This window comes from Epargyreus clarus, unplaced genomic scaffold (genome assembly GCF_041222505.1).
Source record: "Epargyreus clarus isolate Ecla_fem2 unplaced genomic scaffold, WU_Ecla_fem_2.2 ptg000034l, whole genome shotgun sequence".
In the NCBI taxonomy this organism is placed as follows: domain Eukaryota; kingdom Metazoa; phylum Arthropoda; class Insecta; order Lepidoptera; family Hesperiidae; genus Epargyreus; species Epargyreus clarus.
Window position 1 is genome coordinate 9,108,403 of NW_027332239.1, and position 26,067 is coordinate 9,134,469.

General features: G+C 35.8%; 1 protein-coding gene across 1 annotated transcript; it reads left to right on the plus strand.

Annotated features, from left to right (window-relative positions):
* The first annotated feature begins 280 nt into the window (after positions 1-280).
* LOC140756172 (uncharacterized) lies at positions 281-24,384 on the plus strand. The gene is made up of 4 exons (XM_073091610.1): positions 281-433; positions 3,453-4,011; positions 22,675-22,796; positions 24,310-24,384. Exons 1-4 carry the CDS (start codon positions 281-283, stop codon positions 24,382-24,384), a joined length of 909 nt encoding a protein of 302 aa, XP_072947711.1.
* The last annotated feature ends 1,683 nt before the right edge of the window (positions 24,385-26,067 follow it).

Below are 26,067 nucleotides of genomic sequence, written 5' to 3' on the forward strand. Positions count from 1 at the left end.
GCGATCGCTTACATAAATTATCTAAAAGAGACCCTGAAAATAATATTGCTAGGTTAACATATAAGCGATACCGGAACTACTGCAGGAATCTTTTAAAAAAGATCAAACAAGCCTATGAACGGATGGAATTTATGAAAGCTAAAAATAACCCCAGGACGACTTGGAAATTTATTAAAAATATAGCAAACTTAAACAATAAGTCGGATGTGAATTCAGATTTATTACAAATATCTCCCACTCCTGAACAATCTGTTAATTTATTCAATGAGTATTAGCAATTATGAGCAATATTGGACACGAGTTAGCCTCCAAATTGAATAAAAAACGCAATTCTGATGACTCTGGCTCTTTCACAAGTACACCACAATCACATTCCATGGCCCTCATATTAACTGACATCCAAGAAGTTGGGTCAATACTAATGGGACTCAAGGTAAGCGCGACAGGCTGGGATAATATAACGGTATCATTGCTAAGAGCTGCCCGTCACATATTAACCCCTGTCATGACCCATATTTTCAACCTCTGTTTCATATCTGGCATTTTTCCTATTGTGTTTAAAAAAGCATTAGTGCTTCCAATTTACAAGAGTGGGGATAGAGGCAGTGTCAACAATTACCGGCCCATTTCTATTCTGTCGACTTTATCTAAAATAATAGAAAAAATACTAAACAATAGACTAATAAATTATCTTAATAAGTACAATATCCTCTCCGATCGACAGTTTGGCTTTCGGAGCGGGAAGTCCACGGAAGATGCTGTTCTAGAACTAACAAATACTGTCGTGAGAAATATTAACAACAAATTAAAAACTATTGGTATCTTTTTAGATCTTTCCAAAGCGTTTGACACAGTCTCTATCCCCATTCTTTTAAACAAATTGGAGCATATTGGTGTACGAGGAGTTGTTCACGATTTAATCAAAAGCTACCTTAGTAATCGTACACAACGTGTGAAAGTTGGCGGTTACCTTAGTCTCCCCCGAACTTTAACATGCGGCCTTCCGCAAGGTAGTGTACTTGGGCCTACCCTATTTCTTGTTTACGTAAATGAACTCTGCAATTTAAACATTACCAACTGTAAAATACTAACCTACGCTGATGACACGGCTCTCCTGCTTCAGGCTCCCACATGGGCTGAGGCTCGTACTTGCGCAGAAACTGCTATGCGTACTGTTATGGAGTGGTTGACAAAAAATTTACTTACATTATACCTCGACAAAACTGTCTACACCACTTTTGCGTTAAACACAAGTGCCATGCCCCGACTCCCATTCTCTATTGTTGCGCATCGTTGTAATGCAAATGAAATCTCATGTTCATGTTCAATATTAACACATACATATAATATAAAATATTTAGGAGTCCACATAGACTGCCTTTTAACGTGGAAAGACCAAATTGAAGCCTTAGTTACCAGAGTAAGGAAACTAATATACATCTTTAAGACCTTAAGAGCTGTCATAGATCACCAAACCCTAAAATTAGTTTATTTCTCACTCGTACAATCAGTTTTATCCTACTGTATTACAGTGTGGGGCGGCTCAGTTAAAACGAGATTTCTTCGTCTAGAGCGAGCTCAAAGGGCAGTTCTTAAGGTGATGCTTTACAAGCCTATTCTTTTTCCTACCTCGGAACTCTTTAAAGTCGCTAAAGTCTTAACCGTCAGACAGTTGTTCATCCGCAAATTGATATTACGAAAACACTTAACTCTACCCTACGTTAACAAAAACCTCACTAGTCGTCGGCCTGATAAAATCTGCGAACAAACACGTAGTCGTACTGCACTCGGAAAACAGAGCTATGAGTACTTAGCTTCCTTAATTTACATTAGACTAAATAAAATATTAAAAATTCATCCACTCACGTATTGGGAATGCGAGAAAAAAATTAGTAACTACTTATTAAATCGAACATATGAAGAGCCTGAAGCACTTCTAAAAAACTAATACACTAGCATTTATTAAACTTAAACACACACACACACACATGCACACACACACACACACACACACACACACAGTTTCTTACTATTGCAGATGTTTACGAATTACTGTATTTTTTGTAACGTGTTTTTGTTCAATAAAATCTTTAAATCTTTAAAAATCTTTAAAATCTTTAAAATCAATCTAGAATTAAGCAAATATGTTTTATCTATACTAATATTATAAAGAGGAAACCTTTGTTCGTTTGTTTGATTGTAATGAATAGGCTAAAAAACGACTTTAAAACGACTGATTTTAAAAATTATTTCACCATTCGAATGCTACAATATCCACGAGTAACATAGGCTATATATTATATGTAATATATTTGATAAATATATTTTGAGGCGGTACAAAGTTTGCCGGGTTAGCTAGTATGTAATATAGAAGTAGCAGACGAGCATGCAGACCACACGAAGGCTACTGCCGTACATGAACATCATTCAACCCCAAATATGATTGAATTCCTACCTGACGTCAGCCACAGGCGCATCGTAACCCCTGAGGACTTAGCTGAAATGCCTCGGAAAAGCGTATCCACGCTTAAAACACAATAGCGCTTAACACTTATATTATTAGGCAGAAATAGGCATGGCGGTCGCATAATAATATGTACCACTCTCTACATTAGGTAAACATGTTATTAATTAAAGTATTTTCCTTATAATTCCGAATAAATAAACATACATATTGCAATGTGTTTTATTTACAATTTTTTTACGCCTTCAATATTCAAACTCATTTTTAAAAGTTTACGCTTTTATTACAATTAGCGAGAAGAATCACTGTAATATGAATGGTTAACTGTAGGTCAAATTGTAGCAATAACACTAAAAAATAGTAGATTTTACTAGTACAGTGAGAATAACGGCTACTCCGTTATTTTCACTGAATGAAAATGATTTCCCGGGCACTACGAAACTACGAACGTGTACATATATCCGAATTCTTGTGACGTCATAAAACGTGTTTATAACCGCGCTAACGAATGACATACGTATCTAAATACGAGGCCGGTTTTAAGCATATAGTTCTTTTCGATTTTTTATAATGCCATCATAACATTAACTCCTATATTTAAATAAAAGCTACAAAAAGCCTGTTTTCCACTTAGCAATATAATCGATACCGGTACCTCGGCTGGCACAGAGTATTTATACAGGTGGAGCTTCCCGACGTATGAGAGTTCAACGTAATGTCAAACACCTATCTATATCAGAAATAATTTTGCGTCTAAATATAAACCGTGCATAAGAATTCACAACACAGTGCGCGAGACAGTGAGATAGTGCGAGTCTCTGTTTCCTTGCCAATTGCTGCGACATTGTATCTATTGACACGGGCCGCAACACGTTTGCCACAGACTATTTTAAGTGGAGGAGCGACGCGCGTGTCTCTCGGTGGATCGGCGCGCGGGTCTTTCGGAGCCTCACCACGGGCCCTCTCAATGAAAAAAGGATTCTGCTAGGAGCGCTTCGATGGCCGTGACGGGCCTGCCAATGCAGGTGGCCGCGGTACATATCGCATCACCGCCCGCCCGCAATTTCGCGTAAAATTGGCAGCGCGCGGCGGGCGGGCGGTGGCGGTGCGGAGCGTCGCTCCCGAAATAGTGTTCGGGCGCGGTCGTGCGCCGTCGGAAGCGGCGCCGCAGTCGCCGTGTGGCCGCGCGCGCGCACCCGCGTCGCGCCCCAGCCGCCGCCTGTGCCTGCACGCACGCCCGGTCGACGGAACGAGGGAGCGAGCTCGCACAGCTCCACGGTGTGCGTATTTCGGTCGCGAGGAGGCCCCGGGCCGCGTCGGGCGCGCTGCCCGCGCGCTGGCCGCCGTGCTCTGGTGGTGGTGCGTGGCGCTGCTGCGGCTGGTCGCGCTCTGCGCGCCTCCCCCCGGCCCGTCCGGCGTTGGCGCGCCGCCGCCGCCCTCCGCCCGCGCCGCGGAAGATGCGCCGTCGGCGCCCTCCTGCGCGAGCGCGCCCTCCAACACCACCGAACCGCCGCCGCCGCCTGCGGCCGACCCGCCCGCATACGCCGGTCAGTACTCCAACACTCCAGTACTCGCTGCTTCGTTCTAACGTAATACGTTATTTCTACCTAATTTTATGATTGCTATTGTTAATGTAAGTATGTAAGGTCTCTACGATGGCTGAATCTATCACTTTAAACCCTACTATTATAAGAAGGGACTCTCATCTAATCTAAATATGAAACATATTAATATATTTACTAAGAAATAGAACCTCTAAACATAACTAACATTAGGTCCATTTAAAATGTTAAGTATAGATTATTTTGTTTTGGTAGATAATGCAGTATCTACAAACTTAATAATACATAAATGTAATCAATGTCTTCTTATCAAAAGATGACATTACTTTTTCTACCGAGTAGGTAACAAAATCCAGTCACTTTTATATTATTTTTATATCGAACAACATTATAAATAGACATTTATACATAAACATGATAAGATGTATTAATGTGAGATGCTGAGAAAATTGTTTTGTCTACGAACGGAGCAATTAACAAAAAGATAATGTCAAGATAATACCGTAAACACGTCATTATCACATTACTAGCTAAGTAACCAAGCAATAATTATAACAAATCTTTCCTCTTCATAATACCATAGTCGTATTTAATCCAAACTGCGGTAAACTCGCATCCTAGCCTGGCACAAAAATCAATACGGACCACAGCCGCTAGCCGCCGTCCCCCACAGAGTTGCCAACTAATTTTAAGCAATGGATAAAAAGTTAAACCGTCATTACAAAATATTAAAATTATGGATAAAAATGTTCTTGTAACAGATTTTAGGCTTAGTAGTACACTATATACATATTCCTAAATGTAAAGGCGCCGCCGGAGGGCGCTCAAATGTGGGTTATCAGAGCGAAGGTTCCGCCTCTCGCAGACGTCCCTCGCCCTCCAGCCTCCCTGCCTTCAACTCTACCCCCCATACTAAATTTGCTACATATACTCAGCCACGCTACGCAGCTCTTGATACAACTTTGTTTTATTCGCCTACTCGCCCTCTACCATCAATTCATGTAATGCTGGTACTACTATATTACGACTTTAATCAAGCAATTCTCGTTGTATGCGAAAACTGCTTTATTAAAGTTGACATACTAGATGTAATCTCAATAAAATGAAAATACCATAATTACAATTAATTTTCATAATTTCGTTTTATAACTGTTGAAGTACTAAATAGTGTATCCAAAGTATATTCTAGTATAGCTCCACCTTCATTAAAACGACTCACACAAAACAGCATACTTAGTAGTATTTATGTGGTAAAACAATGCAAAATTCCCATATTAAGAGCTAAGCTCATCGTCTAGGCCTTCGGTTGGCTTTTCTACGTTTCACTAACTAGCATTGGGGGAGGGACCTGGACCTTAGTTATAGGAGGAAGATATGGCGTAGAACACGTGTTTTTATATTACGCATTACGTTCAGGTTGTGGAATCACTCACGTAAATCATTTTAAGTATATAACGTGTATTATCTATGTCATATCCATACAATCTCATAACACGTGTAGATAATCATAATTAACGTTGAGAACAAAAAAGTTATAAGATCTTATAATATTTGTGAAAATCTGCTAAATATTCTAAATACATGTTTTTAATACGCTTTTTTTATCTGGCAATCTGGTCGCTGTGACATTTGAGTCGACATGTTATATCACTGCTGAGATAAGTAAAGACTGACGTTTTCGTATTATTTTATTGATATTTACGATATTATATTTATTTGACTCTTGATCAACCAAAGACTTGCTTTATGAATTAGACCATAGGTTGAAAATTTTAAGAAAACATAAATTTGTGTGTTATAATTTTTGTATTAAAAACACTAAGGCTCGTCAATACGACAGGCTCGTCAAAACGTAAACAAAGAAAATGGTTAGGTTAGAAAAAATAGACTACTGATTTGTCCTTGCCTATTTACATATAGATAGAATATTAACAGCAAACGGTTATTGTCGTAACAAAATCCAGTCACTGTCTAGGACAGTCAGTGATCCAGTCACTGTCAAGCCAGAGAAATTATCTGCAAAACATCAGTAGGTACATAAGGAAAATTAATTTAATTAGTTTTAGTAGTAAGTAAAACTAGTATATTACAGTCGTTTTATGACCGTAATACTACGTACCATACAAACTCATACTACAAAAGACAAATCATATCTGAAATCTTGTAATAAATGTATATATCAAAATCTCTTTATATTGTATTGTGTTTATATTTATACATATTTCACATATTATACAAAAGAGTTGTTTCCTTTTACATGTTTTTTTGCATTGAAGCAGGTTCTATTATAGATACTCTTAGTAATAATCTTGATGCAGTCATTGTAACTTTGAGAACCCTGTTCTAGACCGACTGAGAAGCTTTGAGTTGCTTGTCAGCGTCAAACTTTTAATAAGTAGATAGAGACCGTCTCTATATTAATTAAGCTTTCATATTATAAATTCTTATATTATCTTCACTATTCAATATTATAGTTTAAGACGAGGGAATAAAATATTAACGATGTTCTAAATGTTAATTATATCGAATGTTATTAATAATTTATTTATTTATCTCGCCATATCTTAGGACCACAGTATTTATATTACTTTCCCCCACTCAACATATATAGGAAATACGAACTGATCATTATCATTATTCTACGAATACCAAAAAGAAATCTTGTAGACTTTACTTAATTAGTCACTCATTTCCTAGTCTCAATTTAAAACATACACGCCGAAACATATCAAATGAAACAGCTAATTATAAATATTCACCTACCCTTCTAATTTTATTATAATACAAAGTTAATAGATACATTTTAATATACGAAAATTGAGCATGTTCTACTCCTCGTATCTGTAGGTACATACTGGACTAAAACTTTTGAAAAAATACGACCAGATTTCGGCTAACATCAACCTTTACCAGACTGGACTCCCCCAATTTGCATCACTCTAACCGGTCCTACCCTCGATACCCTCTGGATTCAACAGTTTTCTTTGATTTATACAGGCTCTTTCGAAAACCTATGTCTAAAAATTCTGCCGGATAAGGGAATAGTATAAAACGTCACATAAATGAAACTCGGACTTCATTAATAACAAACTGAATAAAGCTTAAATTACTCCGATAAAAATTAATAAAAACTTAAACAAAAACGTTATTCTTACAATTATCATCTCTCATTGGTCTATCTGCATACACATATGGACATAGAGCATGTCAGACAAATTTCTGTACAATGCACATTTACATTTTTGTATCTGCCATAACACAGCCGCACACTTGGGCCATGTCTGTCAAAATATTGTATATTAGCTGACCCGGCATGCTTTGTACCGCCTCAAAATCTATTTATCAAATATATTTCATATGAAATTAGCCTATGTTACTCGTGGATAATGTAGCTTTCGAATCGTGAAAGAATTTTTAAAATTGGTCCAGTAGTTTTTGAGCCTATTCATTACAATCAAACAAACAAACAAAGTTTTCCTCTTTATAATATTAGTATAGATAAATATGGTCCTGTCTGCTAATGCCCGTGTCTGCACGTTTAATGTCTGTAGATATAAACGGGGCCTTATGCTTTAAAAGTCAAAACTCGCTCACGTAAATATAAAACAACTGACCGAGTGCAGCATTGTGGCTGCCTACGTCCGCTTATGTTTATACATCAGCCTTCAGTCTGCTAGACATAACATGATTATGGTGATTCGCTCGATGCGCATTTATTTATTTAGATAACATTATTTGAATATTTTAGATGAACCTAGCTAGCAATATGATAACATGGTAAAAACATAAAATAATAAAAAATCAAAAAACATATTGTGTACATTAATCACCCACGTTGTAGAGCCGTCACTATACCAGTCGGAGACCAGACAATAGATTCCGGATTAGAATCCCAGCCAGATATTTATCCAAATGAATTTAGGTATCTGTCTGGAGTTTGTGCTTTAATCTATATATCCACGTCAACTCCAACACGAAAAATCCCAGGGTAGAGCTATATAGTTGTACATTTTTTTTTATCTCGTCCGATGATAATTACGGCAACTAGCGCCATCTTTTAGAATATTATAACAATAACATAACACCTTTATTGGAGAAGCGTGGTGGAGATGCTCCCAGCTTCTCAATAATGGGTGGGAAGTCATAACGAGCAGAAGGACATACAAAGGAATGTAGAGATAACAATAATAACAGTGTCACATAATTATGCGCATACCGCAGGCATGTGATCTTCATTGTTCACAAGTGGATCGAGCAACTATATTAGAATTTTGCCTTTGCTCTTGCATGTGGTACGAGTATACAAGATCACAAGCGAAATCATAAAGGCATATCTGGAAGATTTGAGTCGTAGTGACCATATCCATTCGCGGTTTTATAACGCACTGGTCAACACGATGTTGAAGTGAACATCATTCACACAGGGAAACAAAAAAAAATGTAAATTAGTACGTTATTCATCGGTGAAATAAAAAAAAATCACCAAATTATTGGCATATATGTTAACCCACATTTTGTTTGTGTTTCTTAAAAATTTTGATTAGTACGCTTAAATTAAAGAGCAATGGTAAGATATTTAAAGAAATAATTTCTGATGAGTTTCCTCAAACCGCCTTTACGTAATCTGGTAGAGTACGTCAAAGGTTGAATTTTAATTTAGTATAATGAACTGAAATGAAACATCTTTTTACATTGTTATAAATATAACACTAATTATATTGCTATTATTACCTAAGTAAAGGGATACATCAAAAACTTGAGAAAGAGGGTGCCTAAAATTAGGGATTAGGTTACAGTTTTCGGGTTATCGAAGGAAGGGTGGGGTGGTGAGGCGGGGAGAGGTTTGTTATGGCGGCGGCAGGAAGCGCCCGGTGGCACGTGTAAGAGCGGCCTTGAGACGGCAGGTCGTCGAACGCGGCGCGCCGGTGCCGCAGACGCAGCCGCCCGCCGCGCGACGCCCTGGGGACAGCCGACCGCACCATAGCCTATGTCCCGTCGCTCCTCTCGCCGACCCATACTTTTTGCCGTGGTAACCCGATTCATCGATCGCTTTTAACGTGCCCCGAGTTACGCTACACCAAAATTTTGGGTTGTGTCGGACTTAGTAATTCCAATTTTAATGTTATATTCTTATTAAACTTTTAATTTGAAATGTTATTTTATTACATTTTAAGCTAGATCGCTATCTAATAATATTTCTTAAAATATCCTGATTTAAATGTGAATGAGATCTTTCTTGCGATAAAATATTTTATTGCATATAGCTACTACTTATAGGTGAACCACTTTAATCTCTAAAAGTAGACATTCGTCTCCTTGTTGTAATTTATTAGAATTCTGTTAAAGGTCAACTACAACATTGCTTTATAATTGTACTAGAATATCAAACATTGACAATATAATTCTATGTGTATAAATCTGAGCGTTTTACGTATTCTAAGATATGTTTATATATTAACGAATATTCTACACGAGTCCAATAAACATAACATCGGGGTCATTGCAACATTCGCAACAATGCACAATTCAACTTGACGTATCGCATTCTCGCCACGAAACGAATTCCTCGTGGATTTCGGAAGAATTGTGTACGATTGAAATACAAGATTTTTATAGCATGATGTTTTTTAAAAATCGTTAGATCATGACGTTAATATTCAATTAACTCTAGATTTTATGCAATGTAATGACGATGAATGTTCAATATCGAGCGCTGTTCTAGGTGTATTCGAGTACTTCTTGTTATCATTGTGATAAAGGATGAGGGAGGCCAAGCCTACGGGGAGGCGGGGGGAAATAGGTCGCGAGGCCATCGCCCGCGCCCGGCCCCGGCCGCCGACACACTACCACTACCCCTGGGCTGATTCCGCACACAACTCGGAAAATACTATAGCCAAGTTACTTAGATATACCCTAAAAATAAGAGGGTAAATCTACGCCGCAGATACGGGATAATAAATGTCTCTATCTATATTACGTGCTCTACTATATACGGAATACGTAACTGTTATACACAATTTTCTCTACATGTAAAACGTGATTAGGTTCACCTTTAACAACCTTTAACGTTACCTTTACAATATAAATAAAATTTTCCGTTGTTCGAATGAGGGGGCGCTACCGTCATACCTATTTGTGACTAAAATATCATCAGAATTAATCATTCCTATTGTCTGGTAAGAGTACTACAATTAAAGAGTAATATCACCTCCACGTATAACTACGTACGCCTTCATGACACTTTTGTATCTATTAAGGACCCATAGTATGAGTTTTTACGTTTTTACAAAAATGACTGTTTTTGTATTTGCTTACGTGTTTCCCATACATTTCCAATCAATCTGATACAGTCCGCTAGGGACGCTGATTGGAAATGGGCAAATACAAAAGCAGTCATTTTTGTAAAAACGTAAATACTCATACTAAGGGTAAAGATAATTACGTTATAGGAGTTTAGCTTTGGATTATTACAGGGCACAATTTCAGAACTCCTTAAACCTGTTTAGAAGTAATTTTCATACAAAGTAGCAATAAATATATACAAGCTTAACATTTTGCAAACAGTCAATTTGGCTACATTTTATCTTAAACTAGCTGACCCGGCAAACGTAGTGAAGCCATATAAAAAAAAATACGTAACATCGAGCGGTATAAAAAAGATGAAATTACTTAAATGGCTATTAAAAAATAGGGGTTGGTTATAAAAAGGTAAAAATTTAGGGTTGTTTGTATTTTAATGCCACATTATAGAAAAATAAAAACAAAAAAAATTGTTCAAAAATTTAAAAAAATGTTAAGTGTGAACAACCCTTATCACTTAGGGGTATGAAAAATAGATAGTAGCCGATTCTCAGACCTACTGAATATGCATATAAAATTTGGTGAAAACCGGTAAAGCCGTTACGGAGGAACACAGTAAGTAACATTGTGACACGCGAATTTTATATATAAGATATGTTTATATATATTTATAAAATTCTAAGTATGATAATTCCTCGAAAATTTCAAAATCACGCATAGAGTAACAAGATGACGGTACTCTCTCTCCTCTCTATTGTTGTTCTTGAACAAAATTTTTTTGCTAATAATTCGGGAAAAATAGTCCAAAGGGGTGAAATTGGCAACAACAATATTACCGCGTTTGTATGAATATATATTATGTTAAATATCATAAACGCTTGGGCAACGACAGTGCGTAATAATGTCATACATATTTATGTTTGTTGTCCGAAAATTAATGGAGTAAAAGTATCCCAAAATAGCTGCAGAATGCTATCTATCACGTGTGTACTAGAAATGCGGTGAGACGTAGGTAGGTAATACGATGTGACTTTCACCAGTTTCTATTTCTATGTACCTGCTACCTGTAGGACGGCGCAAATACCTCGCCTTCCTGTTAATTCGTTAAATATAGATTAGCACTTCAATTAATGGTCACACATTAAGTAAATATTCCTTTCTAACCGACTTCCCAAAGAAGAGAGGTTATCTACTCGACACGTAAATTTTTTTTTATGTGTGTCCAGCTATTTTTTCGCGATGCCGCGACCGATCGACATGATTCAAACACCATTGTCTGCGGCTAGTTTCACAGGTTGTCCCATTTCGTGGAAATTTGGAAAATCGGAAAAACTTGATTTCTTGTAAACTGTAATAACCCGAGTATTTCTTAAGCAATTTCAATTTTCTTTTTTTCATTTGAAAGAGTGTTTTGTTGCATTACTTTTATACCTTCATATAATGATGATCTGATCATTAGAACTTTGAGTTATGGGGCGGAACTCATCATCACCACCCCTGTGTTTTACATATTTTATGATAACTTACCTTATGCCCGACCTCATTCTTCTCATGAAACTTAAAATGAACATTGAGTATCTAGATTGACATGATATCATAAAAAATGGACTGGTGATGCAGATGTGCCTCTTACCTAATCCATACAAGTTACGCATTTGGAGCTTACGAACATTTAATAAGGTTAATAAGCAAAGATATATGACGGAAAATTCGACCTTTAACTCTTCAACCTTGATAATGCAGAGGTGCCTCCTATCTCAACCATACAAGTTAGGCATTAGGAGCTTACGAGTATGTGAAAAGGCCTTGATTAGAGACATGATGGAAAATTTCACCTTCAACTCTTCAACCCTGATGATGCAGAGGTGCCTCCTTCCTAAAGAGTAGAAGTTAGATATTAATTGCTATGTGAACGAATTGCTCGTATGTAATGAAGTTGCTAGACAGAGATATATGATGAAAAAATTGTCCTTTAACTCCTTAGATCTGATGATGCAGAGGTGCCTCCAGCCTAAACCATTGGACTTAGCCATTTTGTGCTTTCATACACGTATTAAACTTACTAAGCAGACACATATGATGAACATTTTGACCTTCAATGTGTTAATAATGTCCTATCCGTAAAAAAATCAGACATGAACTTTTTTTCATATAATATCTAATATTAATATAAAAGTTAATATGTCATCGCTAAAAAGGGTGAAAAAAATTTTTAACAAAAAAATACAACCGACTTCTATGTCAGTACAAAGTAAAAAAAAAGTGTGTGTGTGTCAGCTACGACGCACGATTGGAGTTTACTCCTTACGAACGATAATTATGATATATATCGAATAGAAAATAGTTAATGACGTTTTAATGTTTTATATATTGCTAATTATTTTTATTGTAATAATTACATTCATATGGGATTTGAACTTACTGTATTTTAAATTAATAAAAGCACTCTTGATTCATATTTTGGTTAAAAACGCTACTTCCTTTTTGAGAGGATATGATGATTGTAATAAAAAGGAGGGATTGTAATGGATCATTACGTTGCCGCCCAGCGACATGTATACATGTCCGAGTGTAGCACCTTCGTATTTGGCTTATTTTAAATTATCTATGTTTTATTTGTGGCTAAAAATACTTTTAATATGTAGTCTGTGAACCTATTTTACCGATACAACGCATTCCTTCACGTCACTAGTACAAAAAAATAAAATTATGACATTTCTATTCAGTGACTTCACTGGTGTTGCGCGTAAAGTGTGGATATATATGTTTGTCTCTTTCTACGTAACGCCTCAACTTTTCGTGTTACACTTGATTTTACTCCTCATAAAATTTCCGTACCGGGCCTTATAACTCAAATCGTTTCTTAAGGAGTAAACTCCAAAAATATTCAATTAAATGTTGGTTAAGTAGGTACATATTTCTGAAGTCGGCGCTCATATTGGACACGCTGTTTACGTCTTCCGCCGAAATATGTATATTGAGCCCCGTCTTCAGAAATATGTACTAAACCAACATTTATTTGAATATTTTTTTACTTTGTAGTGACATAGAAGTCGGTTGTATTTTTTTTAAACAAAACAATTGTGGTATTGGGTTTTTGTTATGATTGTAATGTGAATCGTGACAATAGTTCGATAACGTCTATAAAATTGAAATATATGCTGCCTTTCATAGTACATTTTAAACAATAATTAATATCAAAGTATTTGACTTTTACATCAATTAATGAGAACTCTTTTGTTCCCTGGAAGTCCTGGAACCAACATCATACCTAAGAGAAACCTTCTTAAGCTCTGTAACTTACACGATCTATACATGTATAATATACAAGAATTGATAATTTAAATTAAGGTGAAGAGAATACCTATTACAATACAGAATGCTAATCACATTTGTAATTTAAATTACTGACGTGGATGAAATTAATCGTCCACTAAGAAATAAAACACGTACCAAACGTTTCATCACAACAAACGAGTATATCACATATGTACAATAATATATCGGCTACCATGTGGGGAACGCCGGGTACACATCTACTTTAATCATGTTGTTTTCGTGTGACGTTTATTTTGAAACACACTTAATTTTTTTTACTTATTTGTACGTATAATCAGTTTATTTGTCTGTTCATAGGTTGTCATTTTACTACCCGATGCTTAAAATGATCCAAAACTTTGTTAATAAATATTCATTGGCTCACGACGTTTAACAGGTTAAATAATTTTAATTCGGTTTTGTGCATTAATTTCAAGTTAATACTTAAATGTAGAGTCACAGCGAGTATGCCCAAGACATTTTCCAGATCCATACCATATTTTCCATCACTTACAATAATTGGAGAAAACTGTTGACACAATTAAGGTCATCAAATTAAGTGATCGAATATCAAGGTGTTGTAGTGGTAGGTAACGCTTGTGGACAGTTGGACGTGCGCGAATGGCTTGCACCGCCGCGCCGCCGCACGCGCCCGAAATAACCCGCGAAACACGACGAAAACAATTGAGACCGCGCTTGCGCCCTCACGCACGCGCAAAAATGACAGGAAAATATGCAAGAACAGAGTGCTAGCTCACTGTCTAACGTACGGTGAAAGTGCTGCTACAATACACTTCCACGTTGACATGTCACACAGGGCTACGATGTCAAAATGGCTGCGGGCTAACCGCTGCATTCTTCCTACATAGCGGAGCTCACCTCACAGCTGTTCTATATTTCTCCAGTCATTAATTTTCACATCGACACCCGGTGAGAAGGTATATATAGGGTGGGAGAATGAGTTTATTATTAAGTAACTCTTTCCAAGTTACAACTCGTGGATATTTTTTTACCAGTTAAGTCCAAACTGTTCGTGACCATCTTTATGATGATTTACCGTAAACGATTATTGTTATTCAGTTAAACTTCAGAAAGCGTAAAAGGTAATGGCGGTATTATTGCTTCAGTATTTTATTATTAGATGTTACGTATCTCCAACAAATAGCGTGGACACCTGTTAGTATTTTCGCTTGTACATCAATGTGACTACTTTTTGTACTAGTCGTGCTAAAACAATTTACAATTACGACAATACTGAATATTATTGAAATCTTACTACATATGGGTGATCCATCAAAGTAATTTACCTATATGTTTCTTAGTAGCAATTTTTTTACAAGATATAAAATAGGATATAATATCTTTTTTTATATACATAGCATGATCTTAACTTCTTAAATAGTTAATAAGAAGAATAATAAGGACAATATCGTTATTCTATTCTAAAACATAAGTAATTTCCTATTTACTTAACTAGGCCTTAAAATAAGTACATGCGACACCTTAAAACAGATGTTATCGATAATCCGTTTTACCAGGATACCAGTCCATAACTATATCTATAGTAATGTGTATTATTTTCTATATATTTAATTGTATTCACAAGAAACAACGTCCTACGACAATGTTGTTGTACGCAAAGGATATTTAACCGAACGATCGCGCCCGATAGAAATAACCGCGGTTATTCTTAAAGACTCGTGCCCCCTATATAATGGAACGCTCTCCTGCAATGGAGGGCCATTTCACAGCACCTACGAGCTGTGGAATTCAAGTAATAAGAACGTTTGCCTATATGTACTAATTTGAATGGAATTCCCAGTAAGTTAACAAGTTTTTTACCCATTGACTACTATTGAGCTAGTGAAGGAATGACTATTGAAAATAACTAATTCGAATCGAGTTAATGCTGAGCTATAAATTAGAAAAGGATGGGAAGAATAATTGTGATAACATGCCAAAGTGTTAGTGTCAAAGTGTTAATAATGTTGAAATAAGTTACGTTTAGTGATTTTTAAATAATGGACTTCATAAGACCATATCAAATTTCTTATTAGGAATCTTATATCTAATCAGCGACTTGTGAAAAACCACAAACTATATTACAACTAGGCTACATTTTATCTACAAATTATTTATCTCTACATTCTGACGTGTTACAATAAGACAGATTATAGAGTTGTACCATGGTTTTATGAGAAATCTTTTTTTTATTTCCGGCTTTAACTTAAAACTCATGCAAACCTATAACCAAAAAAGTTTGGAAAATCCAAAAGTGCACGACTCATAATGCTCATTTAATTATGAAATATATAAAAAAAAAAAAAAAAACTTAAGTCGTTCAAAATTAATTGCCGAAAAAACAGCTGTAGTAGGAAGAAGGTACTGCACAAGCGCCCCTGGTGGAATAAATGTACATAATATCTATAGATATATACAGTCTTGTAGTTTTCGTTTTTTATTAATTGCAATTAAATGACACTGAATTAATTAATCATTCGCATTCAGTGACCTACAATCGTCGATTAGAATTAAAAAAAAAAAAAATTACCTCAAATGATGGATTTTTTCACAAGTTACAGTGTTTTCAGGTTTCACACATGACGGACAGGAATTTTTTTTGACCTATTTTGGTGTTTTTTTCCAATTCTATTGCAGTAAATCAATTTTTAAGTATGGAATTAATCTCCATTGAATTATCTCGACAATAGTATGCAAAATATCTTGATTCCGTGAACTATCAAGGCTATAATAATAAAAATAGCCGCCAAAATGAAGCGAAAAAAATTTTTCGATCGTAAAGCACTCTCTGATGCTTCGCATCATGAGTCGTGCAATAGAAAGAGATGTGTGTGATGAAAATAAGTGTAAATTCCCACAAAAGTACTTCACTTATTTGCACGATACCTAAACATATTTGTTTTATTATGTTCTACACAATAACTTTGACTAGAAATTCAGTGATCCGCATGGGATTTCTCGAGCTTCACAGAGACGGACATAAACTGTACTTTGGTTACCAATAGTGGAATACTGCATTGTTCTGTTTTGAAGGCAGTTTTACTTTCCCAAAGCGTTCCATTTTAGTCAATGAGAATAATAACGCATGAGTAACCTATTTTAGGGTGCCAATTACTACCTACCTGTCTGATTCATAATTAGGTGTCCAAAATGTAAACAAAGGTGTTGACCTATCAAAAAAATACTTTAGAAATGGTAGTTTCTTATTTTTGTCGATATTAAAGTAATACAACAATAATAAAATAATAATCTAAATAAATAAAGATTAATTCACATTTTCTAATATTTATATCACCTCAATTTCGTCCCATACAGTAATAATAATAAAAAACAAAGTTTATGGTAGAAAATTAAAATGTGATAATGGTAACACAGTCAGAACCCAAGACATTTCTTGTGCTGTCATTTTTAAGTTTCATAGCTGATATTATTTATTTTCGTGATTGTGATCGAATTCGAATGTTTTCTCCTTTACATAACGCGTTTGTTAAATTGTGTATATTTGTTAAATTTTCGCTTTTTGTTGATTTTGTTAAAGTTTTTGTTTCTTGTTAATTTTGACAGTGACATTACTTTGTTTACATTTTGAACACCTAATTATGAATCAGACTATAAACATGTGGTGCCCTCCATGCTTGCTTGTTAGTTCTATTAGACGTTAGGCATTCTAATAGTCTCATCCTTCATAAGGTGTCCATAAGTTCGATCTGCCATTTCCAACATTTTATATAAACAGAAAGGCATAATTTAAACATGAACTATTTATAATCTTATTCTTCTACAATTAAGCATGTTGGAAAAGCAACTATTTCGAAATTGCAGACACACTTCATATTTATTCATTTGCATGGGTGAAAAACATTTAGTGTATTATTTGTATATACCTACGTATAAAATAAATACCCACTTATTATGAATCTGGAACAGATGCTTTATTAATAACATCAAAATTGATGGTACGAGAAGTTGGAGTGAAGTTCTCGGTGAATGAAGAATTTAAACAATTAATATCTTTCACATCAGTCCGTCTGTTTGAATACGCTACAACACGCAATCGATTTTATTTATAAATAACATTTTTATCGCGCTGTTCAAGAGAATGTTTATTGTTTACTGAATGTACTATACGTAGCATTCTGTCGCGCTATGAACGAACAGAAATGAAGATATTTACATAATTATTATTATGATTTACGAAAAAAATGAAGTGAAAGAGTGTCTGCTTCTTTGAATGTTTAAAACAAAATGACATAAAATCGGACTAAATTTTGCACCTAATTAGATGACCATGACCTGGACCTTAATATAAAATATACCTATGCAGCATATAGTGAGCTTTTTAACCGCTAAAAGCTTTTTCATTTAGACGAAACTGCGCTAAATATATATAAAAAAAAAACATAAAATAGTTACAATTTTCAGTAAACTACTCTTAGAATATGTAACTATAAAATGTCTATCAACTTAATATACAGTTACAAAAAGATATTCTTTATAGAGATCGATGAATTAATTTGTATACGAGTCTGTAGAGATTGGTAAGATCAATAACGACAAGACTGCTTGCCTCGTAGAGATTCAAACTCCTTGGAGTTAACGAGCGTGCCTCCTATAAACTGACGCTAAAGGTTGACGTTCCAATTCTGGTAATGCATAACTTTATAATATCACCAAGATATTATAGAGCTGAAATATAAATTATAAAGGTGATATTTACTAGAACCACCATTCTTAGTAGAGGCGTTAAACAAAATGGTTTGAATACCCCGCTTTCTAATATTCCTTCATAATTAACGATTATAATTTAAAAATAATTTTATTAAATTGCCATTAATAAGCAAGCTCGGGACGAGCCAAAAAATAAAATTAAAATCATAGCGTAAGTACTGGCAACGTTCTTTCGAATAATATTTGCCACGCTGAATAATTATATTGCCGCACCTTCATCCTGATTTCTTTATTAAGTATTGTTAATTACGAGTAAAACAGAGTTATTCAATTTGGTTCCTGTATTTATTTATTTATTTATTTATTTATTTATTTATTTGCCCATACAATTTCCAATCAGCGCCCCTAGCGGATTGTGTTAGAACTAGGAAATCGTATGGGCCAATACGTAAACAATAACCAAAACAGTCATTTGTCAAAACGTTAAAACTCTCGATCTATGTATGTGTGTGTATAATTTTACAATTTAACACAAATTTTGTCAAAATGGTGTATTGTTAACATTGGTTATATACCGAGAATAATACACTGATTTCACCATTTTTATCAAATTATGAAAACTAGAAAATTTGGTAATAAAAAGATCGTAATTTCAAAGCTTTTATTTTTCGGTAAATAAATCTTTCGGTAAAAAATAACAATAGTGCGAAGACAGTGTTCATTCATTCAGCGTTTTTTCCCCTTTTTGTTTGGTACGCTATGTACGATCGAAGAGATATATTGATTAACAGAATTTCGATTACTTGACGAATACTACTTAAATTGTGTATATACAATTGTATTGTATGGTAATTGCTGACTACGATGCGGTCGTAGATGAGATGTATGTCGCGGCTGATGCAGCTCGCAGCATCATGTTACTTATTTATAGCTGACGAAGTAACGGCGCACATCGTACCACACGACGTTGACAAACAACCCCAGTATTAAGACCAACTATCACCATATTACCACTACACAACATTCGATACAATAAAATAACATTACCAGTCACAATATTCATACATTGTATGTGTTGCCTTTCATTTGCAACCAAATTTTGCAAAGAGATTTAATAAGGGCCATAGAGATGACATTAAAGATTTTCATACAAATCCTTTTACGCGCTACACAAGGACACCATCTCGAATTGATTGACATATATTCCGGAACAGCATAGAACAGCATAACATCCGATCTAATGTTACTATATAGTTGAAAGTGTTTGTTTGCAACATTTAATTAATATGTCATAGGAAGGTCTTTATTACTTCAGAATGATCTTTGGTAGGTATGCGACATAACTTTAATAAAAACGTTTAGTGTTCAATCGGCATGATACACTGTAGTTACTATCAAGAGGATATGTCTTTTTAACTATGCAAATAAATAATAACAAAGTGTGTATTTTTTTATGGAAAAAGATCAAACTATTTTTTCAAGCCTTTCATTCTAAGATAGAGATGCTACAAAAAGTGACATCGGTTACACTCTTTCCTCCAAAATATCAAAATCTTACGGCACGGTTTCATCAATTTAATCAACGTCTGCTAATAATAATCAATCTTAACCATTTTTGCCTACCCCAGTACAAAATTTGTCATTAAGATTGACAAAAATTGTCGAACTTCAATTCTCTTGCCGACAAAAATTACGATTGATTCGTACTAACGGACATAGACTATAGTAATATGGCCTAACTACTTCAATTCATGCAACATTAATGTCAACAGTTAGACCGAGAAAACACAATTTACCTTTTATGGTATTAATTAGAATATGACGCAAGTGGGGCGCCTAGCCGTTCTGCCCGTCCGCGCCGCCTACTGCCTACGCGCTCACCTTCCTAATTACACTCCGTCTAGACAGACATCACAGCGTCCCGCCTGTCGCCTCCCAACCCCTCTGACCACCCCGTATCATTTGATAACAGTATAGTCTTCAAATATTTTACCAAATCCATACTGTATAGAGCTCGTAGACGCTCTACGGCTACGAAAAGGCCCACACACATAACTCGGCTCTACTTTTTCATTGTCTTTTCTTGTTTCTTTTTATAAATTTCGGCAAATTACAGATAATAAATTGTAAAAGTATAGACAATTAAATTACATAATCAAATGTCTGATGAGTAATTTTACAATAACGGTCGTTTCCTGAGCGTACCTATTTGAACAATAACAAACAAAACCTTTTCATTTATCGGGTAAGTGCCTACCTATATATGTTTTTTGCAATATTTTTATTCCTTAAATTGTATAGTATAATCTTGAAAACTGAAATAATATACTTCTCACGTAATTATTATATTATTATTAAGAGAAAATAATAGTAAACGAACGTAATTTCGAGAACTCCCGGACCGATTTCTATAATTCAATAATTAGAGAAAGCTAACATCTCAACCGTGATTACCCTATTTTTTTTTTATAATATAGGAGTAGCAGACGAGCATGCAGTCCACCTGATGGTAAGTGGCTACTGCCGCTCATGGACATCTGTAATCAATCCCAGACAGGATTAGATATTCCTGTCTGAGGTCGGCCACAGATGCTCCGCTACCCCTGAGGACTACGCTGGAACGCCTCGAAAAAGTATGTCTATAAGCTATTTGTTCTGTCTAGATAAGACATTACACGCTTATGGGATGAGTTAAATTACAACTACAGGAGAATTATCCTAAAAATTATATTTCATTAGAACATTAATATAAAAGCAACTTTCATAATACAATGTTTATTACACCAAATATTGCACATTTCGTTAGTTATCGTTATACTTGAACATAGATATATGTAGGTACTTACTGTTGCCCTATACATTTCAGAACCATTAATTTTACAACGGCATACCACGATACTTATGGTTTTTAAGCTGTTATAATCAGTGTTGATTAAATTGGTCTGCGCAATGCGTCATGCAATGTCCTACACATCACACATTATAATGAATACGCCCTCTCTCAACAAGCATCAAAGATTTTATTCCGAGATACAACTGGACCATATTTATTACATAAACATACGCATATAGAACTATCACGAGGTCTTTGCTGGAATTTCGTTTCGTGCGTTGAGATAGCTGGCGGTGGCTTCGCTAAGGACAGGTAGGCAGCATCGAAGGCGAACTTCACGCCACGTGGCCAGGTATTGCCAGCTGGAGAAGTTATTTCGGTGAACGGTGGCAGGCCCCGGCAGACCGACACCAGACGTCGCCGCCGCCCCCGCGCTCCTCGAACCTCTAAAAATAACCGTACTGTGCATTCTTGGGCGAACGATGTCGAATTTTTGTCGAGTACGCGCGATCACATGCCGTTTGTTTTGGCCCCAAAGACCGCCCGCAACCTTCGACCGCCGGGCTATAGCATCTGACGATCTCCCCGTAATTTCCAATCATCGTAAATAATTTGCCATCAATCAAGATCATTTCAAAATTTAGTTTATTCCAAATATAATAGGGTTGGATCATCAACTTGTAATTATAAATAATATCATATTAGATCAAAATAAAAAATGACATTAAAATTACTGGATATTAGTAACATTAAAATTGAAGCTTATCTTAGCATCAATTTCTATTTATAGCTGCATATTTTCAACGTCATAAAGCCATACATTGATCGTAAACAGAATTGCTCCATATCTCATTCGCCGGCCTGCGAGTAACAAATAACGACTTAACAAAACCAGATAGGGTTAATTAAAACCGCATTATTTTTACTCCGCAAGTACTTATAGCACTATATATTGAAAATTTGAACTGACAATGTTAGGAAATTTTAAAACAAATAAGCAATCATAGCCATAGATATATTATCCTACTGATCTATGATCATAGCAAAGTCGGCTTTCCATTCACGTCTATTTTAGAGCCACGACACATGTATACATTTTTTTCTAATAAATTAGAGGTTACAAACGTAAATCTACATGCTCAGTAACTTTATATATAGGCACATAATTTGAATAACAGCATCAAGAAACATCATTTCGCTATACGATATTTAATGTAGGTAACATTAAATGCCTAAATTAGCAAATGAAATACGAACCTCACGCTTAATCTGTCATCAATGCTTCACAACATCCACGCACAATATACCCATACACATCAAGAAGAAAGGTCTTACGCTTCACAAAACGGACAATATACCCCATAAACATCAAGAAAAAAATGCCTTATCTGGAGGCACGGCAGTGCCTCCGCCAAGTCGAGCCATAACACTTTATAGACCGGGTCTTATAACACTTTACGTTAGATAAGAGTTTGACCTATATTAAACGCTTCGTGCACTTGTTACAGGGTGGTGGTGGTGGGCGGGCGCATGCGTGGGCGGCGCAGTGTTGCTGTGCGCTGCGGGCGCGCTGGCCCGCCCGCACCTGCGTCGACGCCACGCCGCCGCCGCAGCCGCCGCTGCCAACCCCGTAAGTGATCACTGCATCAACTGGAATATACGAGCTAGCGTACGTGGTGTACACGTGCCCAAATGCACGGTTTCACTCCCTGCATATTATTGTTTATTTACGTAATCATCTTATTGAAAACGAATTACGGAGGCATTTTCGAAATTAATAATACATATATACAGACTAGCTGACCCGGCAAACGTTGTGTTGTCATATAAATAAAAAAATGTTAAGGGTGAACAACCCTTATCTGATGTATGAAAAATAAATAGTAGCCGATTCTCAGACCTAGTGAATATGCATATCAAATTTTGTGAAAATTTCGGAGGAGTAAGGTAACTAACATCGTAAATATAGTAAATCTCGTTTTTTTCTGAAAACTACTTAATGCAAAGTCAATGTACTCTCTGAGAGTCTAGTAAGATTTAAATAGTGTTAATATTATTAAACGTATAAAAAATATTATGTTTGGGTTATAAACACGTGTACGTTACTATGTATAATATAGCAATTGTGTGGTTATCTACGAAGAAGTTTACGGCAAAAAAATAAACAGTCACTAATTACATATTCAAGAAATAAATGAATGAGGCATTGTGAATTAATTAGATTATTTTAAATTTTAGAGGACTATGTTATTTTTTTTTTATTACACTTTATTGACCAATAAAAATAGTGGTACAATAGGCGGACTTAATGCTAAGTAGCATTTTCTACCAGTCAACCTTAAGGATGTGCAGAAAATATAAATATAATTTTTATATGCTGAAATATTTTAATACGTAAAAACGAGTTCATATTTAATGTTTTTTGTATACTTAAACCTATATAAGGTGATAAATTAAAAAAAGCAAGTTATGGTGACCTATTACTCTTAGCAACAATCTGCTCTTTTTCTCTTCATACATACATTCTGATAAAAACATTCAACGATTCAAAAAGCTCATGCAGATACTAATATAATTATTTAAATTGACATTACTCACATACATTTTATTCCGCCTCTACTTACCCTGAAGGCACAGGAGGCGCTAGCCCAGGACTCGCGACAATTGCTTTTTCTTACAAGGTCCCCAAATTCTTGTGTGCCCATGGGCCCCGGCATTTCTTAAGATGCCCTTAATGCATTTTTTTTATGTTACAAAATTATCAAAGGCTAACTAACTAAGGACCCCATGATTGACATGGACGACGATGTACGACCTTATTACAAATGATTTGTAAAATTTTGTACAGATTTCAAATATTGAAAGGTTAACCCGAACCGAATTACTCGGCCGAGTACCTACTCAATGTGGAAAATAAAACCGAGGAAACTACTAGTTAGTCGGTTACTTGGCTAATTTTATACAACGCCCATTTCTAATAGGAAAGTAGTTCAAATAGGTATTTCTTAGATAAATCACAGTTTTTATAGTAACCGGTTATTTCCGGTCCAGTAATCGCAAATATATTTTAGTTCGGTTATATAGGTATTTATAAAAATAGCTTAATTAACTGCGTTTTCCTAAGCACATTGCTTTTTTTCTAGATTATTCTGAAGAAGCTCATACGATTAGCATGTTTTCAAATAGTATTCAAGCATTCGTTCTTCTACGACATATAAATGATGATATTTTAAAAAATCAAACATTTTCAAACCATCGAACTTGTTATCATACCCCAAAAAGTCTTTACCGTCGTTCGTTGTGATTGTAACACCCGATCCTTGGTTGAAAAGTGCTAACGAACGGCTAAGCTACCAGCCACTAAGTCCTGAACCAAGACACTATACATGCGCTCAAAAATGAAAAAAAAACATATCTTATTTTATTCAAACGCTCCTATAACCAATTGGGTTCATTTCATTCATCAAAATAAATCCATTGTCTCATAAATCACAACATTACATTGTCGCCAATGTCGCGCAATGCAACCTGACAAATTATTATAAAGATTCAAAGCAAGATGTAAAAATAATGATGCCCCTGGTCCATGTTTTAATTATTCTCCTTAAATACTCGACGGACATAAATATACTGACACTACGCTTTTTACTCTGAATTGAAACTCTTTGTCATTAAAAAATATTTTCTAGCTTTTAGTTCGATTATTAATAAAAACGTGTTTTTTAGTTTTTTAAACTATCATTTATTAGTTTTATGTATGAGGGTATTTTTAGTTGGTACGCAATGTGCCTCCCCCCCCCTGTTGATGCTCGTCTAGCAACCTTGACGGGTTATCCACCATAAGTACAATTATTTTGTAAACATATGAACTGGCTAACTATTGCGGTTAAAAAGATGCTACCAATAGTAGAGTCTCTTTCTGCATGTTAAGGATCCAAAATAATAAAAATTACCATGAGCCACGCGGTCTTGGCTCCGAATACCACCACTCCCTTTTTCCATGCATGCCACAGAGGCCAATTTGGATAAATGAAGCAACATCACCTTTGAGTTACTCCTCTACTATCCAGATAAAACTTTTATTTTTTAGTCGATTCATGCCCAGCTTTTAAGGTGGTGTTAGACTTATCTTGGACTGAGAAAGGTTTGCCATAATACTAGATAAGCAGATTGGTAGACTTTTCACTCCTTGAAAACCCCTTTGTAACGATCTTGCTACGGTGCCGTTCGTTTTTCATTTTGGCCCTGACTCGTCTCTACCCGCAACGTTGTTACAGCAGTGCATCGTTTTGCAGTAAAAACCTATATATTTTGAATTACAATAATTTACAATACCTATGTACTTAGGTGTTACAAGATGACCTTAGAACATTTTGATTATTGTAAATGATATGCACCATAAAAGCAATGATATTTTTTGTTCTGTTATGTTATTGGTTGTTACGTACGACTCTCGAGTACAGCTCAATCATTGAGCAATGCCAACCGTCTCGTCTCACGAGCCGACAAAACGCGTCATCGCTTACTATTACAATTATAGGTGCGCATACATAAACGAAGCGGTGGCAGCAATCGAGCTTTATTTACATGTGTGTCGCTCATACGTACACGTGTGTTACGCTCACTATCATCTAGTACAACACACTCGCTAGCTACAGCGTATCATCGCGCCTTCCAATTGAGCACACGAATGCAACTAGACGGATTGCGCGTATGTGTGCGAGATAGACATTACACAGTGTACACACCGCAAGCGGCTTGTGTGCGGCGACATCGGGGCAGCAGCCGGTGCACCGTCAGTACCGTCACCCGCCCGTTCTCCCCGCTACGCGACTGCGAACAACGCGGCGCGGCGCGGCCGCGTCCGCGTCATTGAACAACAAGACTCGCTCGATGGCAGG